The sequence below is a fragment of the Battus philenor genome, unplaced genomic scaffold (assembly GCF_028537555.1).
Source record: "Battus philenor isolate CCGP_79_NKW_IND1 unplaced genomic scaffold, ilBatPhil1.0.hap1 SCAF_3, whole genome shotgun sequence".
NCBI classification, from domain to species: domain Eukaryota; kingdom Metazoa; phylum Arthropoda; class Insecta; order Lepidoptera; family Papilionidae; genus Battus; species Battus philenor.
In genome coordinates, this window is record NW_027181693.1 from 6418595 (window position 1) to 6432608 (window position 14014).

At 29.4% G+C, this 14014-nt stretch overlaps 1 protein-coding gene across 1 annotated transcript; it reads right to left on the minus strand.

The window, feature by feature from the left end:
- Positions 1-1780: 1780 nt before the first annotated feature.
- On the minus strand, positions 1781-4219 carry LOC137926967 (larval cuticle protein LCP-22-like). Its single transcript, XM_068770726.1, has 4 exons — positions 4056-4219; positions 3763-3851; positions 3311-3568; positions 1781-2416 (listed from the first exon to the last, which is right to left on the minus strand). The coding sequence occupies exons 1-4, from the start codon at positions 4068-4070 to the stop codon at positions 2194-2196; spliced, it is 585 nt and encodes a 194-aa protein (XP_068626827.1). The 5' UTR covers positions 4071-4219; the 3' UTR covers positions 1781-2193.
- Positions 4220-14014: the final 9795 nt, after the last annotated feature.

Sequence of the window (14014 nt, forward strand, 5' to 3'; positions counted from 1 at the left end):
GAATAAAGTTAGGTGATACGACGAGTTTACATAGGAAGATTGGAAAAAAGGCGTTAAATATTTAAAGCTTTTTATGATTATTGAACTATACTTTTACTAAAGCTTTGAAATCTATAACCGATCATCCTATATATAAAAAGTGCGATATGCTCAACCCCGGAAACTCTTCAGATTTAACTAAATTTTATTAATTTTAAAATAAATATGTTTAGACATTAAGAACACAAAACCTATTATCACATTTGCTTATTGACATACTAATGTAAAAAAAATACACATTGCCTTCGTGGCTGGGATCGGTACCTACAAACGTCATTACAGGTTTTCAGTTTAGCAAAGCTTTTAAGTAAGCTTACAAGCCTCATATGGTTTTAATATTTTTGTATTTTTATAATTACATGATAATTTCGTGAATATATATATGTAAAACATATCGTATCACTAGCTCCCAAAGCAATCTCAGTTTTCTCCGTCGCCTCAGTATTATCCAAGGGAAAGATATCTATGTTATGAGAACTGACATTCAGAATTTTTATATTTACATAAGCATGTCTTTGAAAAATATAATTTAGGTTTGGACCTCAGTTTCTGAATACGAAATTTGGAAGATTCATCAAATATTATAAAATATAAGTCGTTTCGGGAATTAATTAAATTTTTATGTAAAGCATGATTGGTTATAGTTATGATATGCGATGCGGCCCATTTGACAGCAAAAGATTTTTACAAAAACCTTTTCACCTATTTGCAGTTAATCTTGTATAAAATAATGAAGATAGTAACCAATAAGTAATTTTAATATGTAGTAATGCGAATTTAGAAAACGCTTTTTCTTACTAAATTATTATCACGTTATTTTTTGTTTATGAAACAAAATCTTTGGTAAGTGTACCTTATACTACATTAATATTACATTAATTAACAGCAAACTAGCGATATATTAACCCATATAAAGCTTTTACAATAATAACCAATCATTATGAATGTGGTCCATGCTTAGAATAATAAACATAGTTTTAAAATATACTCCCAAGTTACCTTTTATACACTTACCTTTTTAAAAATGTTATATCTATAATAAACTAATTGCAGTTAGATCTTTGACTAATCAGACGTTATTATATTTATTTATAAATATTTTTACATATGTAATTAATCGCATTAAAATTATAGGAAGGGATCGATCGGCATCGGTCTTATAAATTAAGAACGATGCCTTTAATTTAATTTGTCAAGCGTTATTGAGTATTGATAGTTTTTATTAGAGAAATATATTTTTATGTTGTATTTAGTCTCCAACTTTATTACATATTAATTTAATTCGACCAAACGCTACTTGTGTGTGTAAACATATTGATGTTTATATTCATGTTTAAATAGATGTTTATTTTTACTAATTGAGTTTATTTATAGAAATTAAATGTAACTTTATTTTAATTTAATTTTTAATTATCATCTTTGCATCTACATTTATACGTTGTAAAATTTAATTATAATACAGTTTTCGTACATTTATATTTTTAATTTTTTGGCAATAAAAATCAGACGCAATGTGATAAATAATTTCGAAATATGTTAGTGTATAGTGTCATTGAGTGCCTAGAAATTTATTAAATTACTTTAAAACTTAAAAATTACGAGTCATATCATGTGTAGCTGAATTTATATTATGTTTACCTCCATGGATTTATTGCAATGCACAAATAAACAAAATGCACGGTACTTAGGTTAAAATGAAACAATCAAATTATAATGAAATATAAATTTATTATCACAATTCATAAATAAGTGTCTAAATTCGAAAGTTCTTAGCGCTTATATCTAAATATAAATTAAAATATTCTAAGCAAACACAGACTTCCCCTTCACCTTAACAAAGGATCCGTGTCATTTTTTATAATTTTTTGTACTTATAATACATTTGATAGGCCATGATTTGCTGCTCAAAATATAATTCTTTACTTTAAAAAGCTCATAAAATATTTCCTAACATCATTCAAGTCTGATCAAAATGTTACAATCGTGACAAATTTCTAAGGTCAAATACAAAATATGATTTGTCATCGATTTAAATGGATTTCATGAAATTAGCTTATATATGGCAAAGCTTTGTCTACTTATATCAAAATACTGATTTATTACGGGGAAAATAGTAGGAAGTGTCATTATTTGGTGCCTGGATTTAATGATTTTCTAGTTAACCTTTTCTAGCACCCATTTTCCGGAATAAGGAGTCTCCAGCCTCTTCACCTTAGGGCGGAAACCGTTTTCATCGGCAGTATAATCGACTCTGTACATGAATCCGTCAGGGCCGAGGTACTCGTAGAATCCTTTTGAAGCTATACCTTCATCAATGGTGTTGGGGTTTTTGAGAATGGCATTTTCCTTGGCACGAATTTTGTTTTCAGTTTCGAAGCTGAAAAATAAATAATAATAAGCTTTTTTTTCCTTAAATTTTTTTATACAAATTAATTAGTTTAAAAGTTAAAAAGTGTATCTTGTAGATTTTATCTGTATTTTAACATTCTGTAGTTTATCGTTAATAAGCTATTAAAATCTCTTTCAATGCGGTAAAAAATACAAATAAAAGTCAACCTTCTATTCATTTTATTTTATGCGCTAATATTAAATCGATCGATTTTTAACTATTATAAATAGTTTTGAACTCTAACCTAACAACGTGTGTGTCAAATTACGTATTTGTCAAGGTCGAAATGTGTCATGTTAACACGACTATATTTGTATACAAAAAATTTGTGCATATGAACTAGATACGTAAAGTTTATGTTTTTCGCTTAATTTTTTATATCTAATATATTATATCGGAAGCTGTGCATAAAGTGGGATTTAAAACAATAATTTATAACGGTAAATCTTAACAGGCTTTATGTATGCAAATGTGTTTGATAAGTGCGGTATTCGAACACGGCAAGGCCGGACTCTGTTTAAACGACAACCTAATAAATAACGTTGATTACTTATTCAATATGTTAATAACAATTTTTACTTCATCGTTTGCGTCAAATTCTAGAACATAAATAGCTGCCGGCATTGCTAGCATTCTTTGTGTATCGTCATCAGAAAATTAAAAACAAGAAAAAGAATGTCATACTTGTAAAACTAGATCAATCGTTCCGCGATGTTTTGGTCAGAGTTACATATTAGATCGTTCGATTTACAAAATTTTTGTTTGACTCAACTTATATGGTACAACTATAGAATTAAATGTGCTTAACACTTTTTATATTTTCACGTTGTCGGTAAATTTAAATAAGCGATTTTGAAATAAAAAGAAACATAGAAATCTTACTTGAAATCGTATTTGTCCTCATCGTACACGTGTTTCTGGCTGATGATCTTGATTCCGTTGTTCTTATAATAACCTTCTTTATAGTAAGGGATATCTTTTGGGGGCGTCATTACAAGCCTGTACCGGTCTTCCGTAGCCGCACTCACATAGGGTTCATAATCGTGGGAGTAAGGCCCGAAGCCACCGTTGTAGGGATTATCGATGTGAATGTAGGGATTTGGAATATGAATATATTTACCCTCGTCTGTTGGTATATACCTGTTGATGAAAATAAAATTATAACATTATATTTTTAATATACGAAATGTATTTCCAAGATTTAATACTTCAAATCTTTACTGTAAACCCAAAGAGTGTTATTAATATTATATGCCATATGGAATTTATTTAACGCTGCGAATTAGACATTCAATATGTAAATGCTTAGTTTACACTACTTGACATTTACTTACTTGCCACTATTTCCATATTTATAGGGATGCCATTTGCCGTCTTCGTCGGGTGTGCCCACTACGGCCACTACGCAGAATGCAATGATGTACTGCAAAAGAAAATTTATAACATAGTTAATATATGCAACAATGTAATTAAATGAATAAATTTACAATAGTAGTTTAAAATGCAGATTTAAAACATTTTTATTTAAAAATATTTATAATAATTCTACGATTTTTTATAATAAAATAATATAATAACTTAATAAAAATTTTAAACGGCGAAAGGGATTATTATTTGAAATAAATACCTTAATGGAAAGCATCCTGAAAGCACTAGTCTGTAGTGTAAATAAAAAAATCGTCACTGAAAAATGTTACAATTGTACAGAAATACACTTGTTCACTGTAATGATTCGCGATCACTATGCGGAAACCTACACACGACCGTACTCTTTGTATGTTCACTCCTAAGAGAATATCAAATTATTGTGTTGATTTCGAAATCGACGCTTCGCTTTTATACATTTGCAACATCAACTCATCTCTTCTGCAGGGGCGCGAACACAAGCTCGCAGTTAACGTAATACACACGTGTTACACGCACACATCAAACGTCCTACGTATTTTTTTTCATCTTTGCATACCATTGTTGGGCCGAGTTACTTTATTGGGGTATCGGTGTCATACAGAAATTATCGTCCGAAATGGTACCACTAAAACCACTTTTTTTAACTAATCACACGGATGTGCAACATTTCGGTCGACTGCTTTACTTTGTTATGAAAAAGCTTCCTAACGGAATCAAGTCTTTGCTTTTTTTAAGTAAAAGGATGTATTGCGCAGATTGTTTAATATATTAAAATGATTCATAAAAGCTGCAGCTTCTACAACTATTTCTTATCATCTATATGTGTGTGTATGTGATCACCCTGAAATATGTTACATTAATTTATTTGTTTATTGAAATGCGAGATTTTCTTTTTGCGAACTTTTCATGGTATACCGTCTAGAGGAACAGATGGTAAACAATAATTATTTTAATATGTAGCAATATGAATTTTAAAAATGCTTTTTCTATGTTATTGATACGTTGTTTATTATTTCTGATACCATCGATTTTTTACTAAGGCGTATCTGTAGGCAAATGAGCCATACATTCACCTCTTTAATGTTTTTACACCCTTTTCGTAATAACCTATCTTAAGTATGTGTCAAGATTTGAATTCAGTCATATGTGATAATATCATATTAAATAATGGCAATATTTTTTATAGTAATTAACAAATTCTTACGTTTACTATAGACTGTTTTGTAAACAAAGTGTGCTGCTTTTTTTTTCTTAGATCGATCTGTTACATAGACGACTAAAACATTTGCAACTTTTTATCCTTATTTGGATAATAACCTTAATATATTAATAGCTTAATATATTTAAATAAATAAATTAACAATGTACCGAAAATTAATCCAAATTTATGGTTAATAATGTGTTGGCCTTTGGAACAAACAATGTGTCCCGAATAAAATGTTAACGGATTGCATTAGAAACCGGCGCATCCTTGTAGTTTCACAATATTAATTATTTATTTTTAACAGTCTAAGATAAACAAATGAGGCAAGCCTCGGAGTCAGAATAATAAATGATGGAATTACCCATGTGATACTTTTAGGCCAATTGTATTTGGTTTGTTAAAGTTTAACATTAGACTTTCAACTTAGTGTTTAATGTTGGCCTGTATAAATATAAATTTTATTAATGTAGAACTAGCCTGTAAGATATTGGCTGTGCCTGCTTTACGCTTACTTTCGGTGTAAACTCTCCAATAAGTTTAAATATTTGTATGATAATCTTTAAGACTGTAAAAAATAAAAATATCTTTTAAAGAACGATATAATTATGGCACCAAATATTTTCTGAATACACGTATGCATGTAATATATTATTAAACAAAGTTCTTAGTATTTTTCAAAATAACGTCAAGAGGAATCAAACCTCTCTCTTTTGGGTGATGAATAGAGCAGGGCCATTTAAAATGCGGTGGAGACCGTGTTTTTGAGCACGTAATTTGAGTCTAAACATAAGAGATAAATATTTCACTCGTCACCCTCAGTAAATATATCAACAATGCGTTTAACAGCTTTCAATTATTTTACCCTTTACTACTTTCATCTAACAACTTCTGATAAATCGTATGACATCCTCTATCCTTCTGGAGGAAGTTCCTTGGTGAACGCGAACAAAGTCTAAGACTTTTCTATCGCTTCCCTCATGTCTTATTCATTGTCATCATCATTTCAGCCCTAGGACGTCCACCGCTGGTTGTAAACCTCCCCCATTCAGCGTTTTCCGAAATCGCCATATTAAAACAGTGATATCATATGTTACCGTATCCTCAAATCCGGAACTATTGTTTTACAGCAAAATTAGGTGCTATAGTATTTCATACGTTCTATATATTGAACTTCTTAACATTATATTATTGTATAAATTAAGACGCAAAAACTGTAAGAAGACAACGTGGTTGCGGAAAAAAACAAAATTATTGTATTTATTTGTTTTTCACGTATATGGAATTGATATTCATGATTCGAAATGATTCAGTTATTTTAACGCGTTTATTATTCCAATATGCCATTAATTCTAATGTGGTTATTTGGCGCCAGTCGCTTAGTAATGTCGCATTACAAATCTTGAGATTCTTTCTAAGAAATTCGTTTCTTTCAACCAAAATCCCCTTACCGTGTGACGTTCGTTAGAACCTTCTACTTTATAGTTCGGTTTATTCACCGAGATGACGCAGTGGAGATTCACTTATCCTTGACGGTTGTGCTGCCGGCAAGAGACAATAAACATCGTGAGATACTGCTTTATGAAATATTGGTGAAGGTATTATGATAATATACCATCAACTCTGCGACGCATGGAATTTTTTTATACATAAATACAATTTATACTTTACTTAAAAATAATTCTGTAAAATTTATAAACTAATTTGGAATATAATATTTACACACATGACTTAAAGCGCTTAAAAGGAAGGCATGTATATGCTTAAAAAAAAAACCTTATGTATCGATAGTTATATCGATTACAGTTTCCGATTTCCATTAGCGATTGTCTGTGTATTACTTAAATTAATATTGAACAGTTAACGGAACGTAAAACATTTGTACGTGTCAATTATGACCGTAATCGCATCTGTCATATTTCATATCTTCCAATTTTTGCTAACTACGCCTGAGTTATTAGAAAAGATAATATTACGAATAACTATATCACTTCGAAGCATCCAATCGATCTAGTGTGGCTACCAAGTAATATATTTAAAAAAAATAATATACTGTTGTTAAAAATATTATAAACATTACTTAGCAACGGGGCAAAAATTAAAAAAAAAAACAATTTTGCCCTTTCTCCCACTATTGAATTGCTTGAGCAGGCATTCTGTTTTCCTTAATAAAGTAATTTTTTCGTGATGTGAAAATTATGGAATCGTTGTTACAATGTAAAATATTTGTTTATGCACTGAATACTTTTCATTAAAGAGTAAACCATCCAAACTCATTGTAGCCACTAAATATTTACCTTTTAAACAGTTTCACTGATACAATATACATAGACAGACTCGAATGTAAGAAAAATTAAATATCAATTAATGGATAACTTAATTAATTGACTTATCAGCATACAAAGATTTTAAAAGAATTGGTTACCAGACTTTTGTATTAAAATACGGTATGAATGAATGAATAAATGAATACAAAGGATTAGTTACAGTTGTAAAAGCTTGAAAGAGATTAATGTGCTAATATGCTCATTTGTCAGAAAAACAGCTTAAAAGTTTTTACACCTATTTCCAATCGTCCTGTGTAACTTGTTCATTTTGAAATTTGTTACATTTTTTTCTATTCGAATGCAATGGGCCTATAACTTCCGGCAGAACAGTGAAAAACAGATACTAAATAATAATTAAATTTAATATGTATCAATCTGAATTTTGAAAATAATTTTTGGTTTTGCATTTATTAATTGATAGTAAACGAACAATATAATCACCCCTTTCAAAACTTTTACGCCTGTTACCACTGTTACTATTACCATGTAATTATTTCTTTTATAATAAACAGGAAAATGTAAACCAAAAGAAACTTTATTTAGTATTATGATTATTAATAATATATATTACGATTTGCAAGAAATATAATGACATATTTTACTAAAGTAATGAGATCCGGGTTAGAAAGAAACATAACCTACTGTGGCAATTTAACTTTAGATATTTAAATACAAGTATGCGCTACATAAATACAACCAATATAGAATTCACACTTAGCTCAAAATAAAATAAATCAAAGATGACGTATAACAGTATTCATGCGTGAAACCCAATTCAGATCATAGTTCATTGACAACATAACAATAACCACTTCCCCATTTTTTTATTATTCGACATCGACCCGTATTTGTTGTTAACATTTGCAGAATCATGACCGTTTCTGACTGATTGAGCATCTCTTTATCCAAATAGTTATATCAAATGAAAGGAATGAATAGATTGTAGTTCTTTAGCGTTTAAGTAATTTGACATGAATGGCTGACACCTTTAAAACCGCGGAGTGTAAAGTGTGCCTGCACTTTAATTTGAATTCGGAACACTCTAAACCATTTAAAAGTGTTACTGGCTTAATGAAGTAATTCAATTGAATTTCCTAAGTAAAGTTTTAGAAGTTTGTGAACGTAACATAAGTTTTTGGAGAAAGTTCATAGTTTATTCCAAATAAAATGTTCACACAAAACACGAGAAGTAATAAAATTAAAAAAAGTCTGATTTGCCTGATAAAACAGGTAACATAAAATCTTTCGCATGTAATTATAAAAAACCAAACGACATTGTTTTGAATTTTTATTATATTAAAATTATATATCTGTGACATGTTATTAAAACAGCTCTTATTAAGTCCGCTTAATCTTTGGCGCCAGTGTCAACTATGAATCTTCTAGAGAAATTGATTAAGGATTTGTACGAAAAATTGTATTTTAAGAGCATGTATCCATATATATGAAGAAAAATGTAAATAAACCTTTGTTTAACGAAAACGAAATATTTGCACTGAAAAAATGTAAAAAATGTTAATGTTGCTATTGCTTTAATTAGCTAAAAATTAATAAAGACAAATAAATTGTTCCTAAAATTATTTGCAATGTTTTTGCTTTATAAAGACACATTTTAATTAGAAGTCAAATTTTCATTGAAATTTATATTTATATATTCATGTATGTATATTTATATATAACCACACCAGTATTAATATATTTTCATTCTCTTGATCATTTAAACAAACATGAATCATATGTGTAAACAGTACATTAAACTACTCTATTTAAAAATATTTGAATAAACTTTTTCGATGACTTTAATAATTCCAAGAATTTATTATAAATTTGGTATATAAGATAACTTTTCTAAAAAGTGTTTTCATAAATTTTACATATATAAATGTCGTAAAATATTTAAATATGTTAAAAGATATAATTATATACCTGATTAAGCAATTACAAGTTACCGCTTTACCATTTTTTCTATAGTAGTCAGTACCATTTTTAATGAATGGAATTATTCCACAGTACCCTCAGGCTTATGTAAATATTTATTAAAAAATAGGGGATTACTACCACACGAATTTAAATTAATATACATTTATATTTACCTAAAACAAAATAACATATCATAGTTTTTTAGCCTCACAAAAATACAATGAAACGAATCATATTTTTTATTTCCAACGTCTCTCTTCCTTCATCTATGTCGTGCATCTTTTGATTTAATATTGTCAAACAATATAATACTAATATTGTTACCATTACAAACTCTTAGAATAACAGCTGTAATCTAAACTTAAACAGACGGATAGTTTTGCACTCGTCAAGCTGGTCCGCACATTATGGTTAATTGCTATGCTTAATTTATTACGGATTTCTAAAACATTAAATTAAGTACTGATTTTTTAATAATATTTTAATGATACCAGTTTTTGAAATAATAAGAAATACTGTGTTTGGGAACGTGAAATATAGGTAAAGAATTAAGAATAGAAGGTAAAATGATAAAAACCGTTACAACTTCGTATATTTCAAAATATGAAACTCAAAAAAGGTTATGCCTCTTAAAAAACGTTAATCTTTACGACATATTATCGTTTCATCCCATAGACGCCCACTGAAAGGTATAGGCCTCCCCCAAAGATATCTATTGTGGCATATACTACTACATATATGTACTGCCAAAACAAGTACGTTCTTAATCCTCACGCTTGATAGGCTTATTGGCCATCGCAGTATGGTATTATGGTACGCGGAGGGCGCTGCTCCTCATCCTCTATACTTAATGCACAAAGTAGAGATGCATAAGGTTGTATACCGAAAATCGAACCCGCTACTTTCGACAACAAGTCTCAGTCATCTACCGCTGAGCTACTACCACTACATTATTTTTTTTTATTACGACACATATCCAACACATATAGGTTTAATTGAGCTTATATTTATTTGCTCTATAATTTCATAACGCAATGATGTGCAAATGTAAAATTACTCACACAGAAACACGTCTCTATTATATTGATATATTGTGTTAAAATCGGTTGAATCAGTATCGGTAAATATATTACTTCGATCCAATGAATAATTTTTCAATTAGAACTACTGATAACGTGATGTTAGTCCTTGCAGGTCATTTAATATTAGCTAAAAGATGCTCAAATACAAAAGAGTTCAGTATGCAACAGATTTAACATCTTCTACTTCGCAGAAATGTATAAATAGAACTCTAAATTTTTGATGAAACATAAGGACGTACATAGACTTAAAAATAACATATCGTACAACGAACCGCTGCCAAATCGCATCCCTTGATCAGTTGTAGAAATAAAACAATAATTTAACCACCCGCAGTGCCTGCCTTTACAAAACAAAAATTATATCTTTATTCAACCCAGTAGCTAGGGCGTACGTGATATATTAAGGCAAACCACGCAAGATGACATGGGTTAAATTTTTCGTATAATGATTGTCCTCTTTTGTTTAAAAATTGATCGTATTTTCTGTATTGTTTGAAATTATATACCCTTGATATGTTACATCCAATGTTTTTGAATGCTGAAAACCTACGCACGTTATATAAAGGTTACACCGAAACAGATAGTGTCATAAAGAGGTCTTTATGCCCTTTTTGTATGATGTTAACTTTTATTGAACGAAGCCTTGCAATGATATATTAAAATTACCTTCAAAAAATAGATACTTTACATTGTAACTGACGCACGATTTAAATTACTTTTTTTTTCTTTTTTATTACAAGATATTTTTACCATAAAATGCATTATCGACTTTCATATTAAACATAAGTTGTAGGCTGAATAGCGTATTATACGGTCAAAGAGAACCAAGTTTTAAATAGTACGAAACTATAACCTCCATTAGTTTTTACCTGCCCTTCAAGAGTGAAAAGATTAATAGCATCATTTCAAATATTGATAAAATGCACATTAATGTTCAAGATAATTATGATATTCATCTTATAAAAGTTTAATAAGAAAGACTTCTCACATCTTAGAGAGCATGTAGTAAAGATTCATTAAAACATTATGTTTAACGCCTCAATCACTTTAATCGACGATGAAGCTCGCAGGAATACTATACAAAGCAGGAATTTTATTTTAGGTGTTTAAACGACTGCGTCATCTTACGGTACCGATACACGATATCCCGGAGCCGGAATAATTGAACGGGAAAAATTAATCGTGATGAAATTTTACATATAATCGGTGAGACAATCGAAAGATCGGTGTTAATCGAGTAATTTGATAGGTAACCGTTAGGTGCACATCACGTCTTGTTGCAATTTTTTCTAAACAATATCTTGTTTTAGAAAACGGTAAGCGATGAGCAAAACGTCATCATTAAAAATTTAATCCATGATCCGAAATGTAAATTTCTAGATCTTAAGACATAGAAAGTTATCATCTTTTTAAATGTGTGAAATATTGCGGCAAAGATTTATTAATAGTTAATTCAAGATAGTTTTTTGGCAACTCAATTTAGCTTTATTGCAAGTCCTAGAAATTTTGACAATAACTAATCGATATATGAATACTGACGTCGATAGAAGCTAACCACCTTACACCCACATACATAATTTACAATAGATGACAGATATTCTTATGTTAGGAATTTGATTAAAAATAAATATTTGCAAATGATCAAATTTGATTTATAGTTTTTATTAAATTATTATTCTAAAAGTTACCAATGAAGATTTAAAAGATACAGTATTATGAAAAGAAACAGGTTCTCGAAAAAAGTCTTGGGGACCATACGGTGTACTTTAATGCACAAAAAGACCTTGATCATATTTATTATACCGGTAGTATATCGAGTATGGGATCGAGTCTAACGGCACATTTGTTCACAAACATTTTTGGAGATTACGAAATTATTTTTTATACAACAGTTAACTCGCTGACGCGACCTCTCACAGTCTTACTAACAAATATCAATTGCATTTTGGGATCTTTTAACCATGTTATTGTCACGACATCGAAATAAATAAACAAAAATAATGTACTGTAGTTGATCATTTGTTTAAAACTCAATTATACGTAAGTATTTTAACTGCTTCGGTACAGTTTTCCTTAATCAAATATCAAAACAAAGTAGTTAATTAACGGCTATATTTTTCGCTAATTAGTTTCGTATATAGATAATACTAATGTTAAAGAGGTGACAAGCATTCTTTTGATTTAAATTATTTAATAATAAAATTACTATTACCGTCAAAATATATAAATAGTGCCATCGGCATCACTAAATGAAATATGACATTACCTACTATCATTAATTTCTAATGATTTCGCATGCCCGCGGGACGTAAATCTAACATATGAATTACTCATTTCACAACTAAAATTATAATAAAGTTAGCAAACACAACAATCGGTCGATAACGTTACATTACATATACGAAATGTAACAAAATCGTTGTCAAGTAGTCTAGCGTTATGTTGATATTGCTGTATGGTCATATTGCAAGTAAAATTAAATATTTTAATTGTTACAGACACCTTTCCTGAATGTCAAATACGATTATTCGGAGGAAAATTAAAACAAAAGCCGATAGACGTCCATTGAAAAGTACAGGCCTCTCACAAGGATCGCCACGATGACTGATCATGCGCTCCCCGCATCCAGTGAATTGCCCTACTTTGTCTGCGTATATATACATATATATATAATTATCATCACAACAATATAACGCAAAAGGAAATGTATTTTTTATATTTTAATTCGTCGAATATATAATGTATTTTATTGCTACTATAACTTAGAAAGTTAATGATTTTATTTAATGAAAACAGTTTTATATGCTGTCGACATTTATGACTATGCTTATAAACTAAAAGGCGTCTAATATTATTGATACGCAGGCATTAACAGACAGCTTTCTATCCTCATATATTCGGATTGGTAATTCACCTCCTCCTTTAGGTTTTGGCGGAAGCATTGATGTGCAATTGACTTTATAGAACAAATATTTATTAACTGATTTAGGTATAATTACATTTTGTCATAAAGTATTTAGAATTTAGATTAACTAAGAAGCGGTGAAATTAGTACTAATGGTGTTATTTTACTGAAAATAATGACCGCATGTTAGTTATAAAGTTTTGCTGTTATAGATAAATACTTATATAAAAGCGATTAAACATGATATCCTTTTCTTTTTCTTCTAAGTACTATCTATACATCACATTTAATACATCTAGACTTTCATCTTGTAATTTTTCTCCATTGATAATACTACTATTACTCGACGACAATTTGTATGAAGTCTAAAGAATTTTTAATAAAAAAAATTAAAATTTTTATTGATTGTATCGCAGCCTTAAGAAAAAAAACATTTTTCCTTTAAGGAAAAAGCTCTGTATACTTCTAAGAAGGTTCTATAAAATTTCTTACATTAAGCATAGAACTTAATTTTAAACATACACAGAAAAAAAGTTTTAAATAATGTATATTTATTATTAGAAATCACTGTTACGATAGACAGTAATTGGTACATTTCTTTGTTGTAATTGTGTGAAATGCCGGAGCTATTCATAACGGACGTCGTAGGGGCAAGGTATATTGTTTGATTGATACGGTCTAATAGCCTCGAAATTACTTCGTCAATGCTATATGCTGTTGGAGAGTTTCAAACAGCTGTAACAC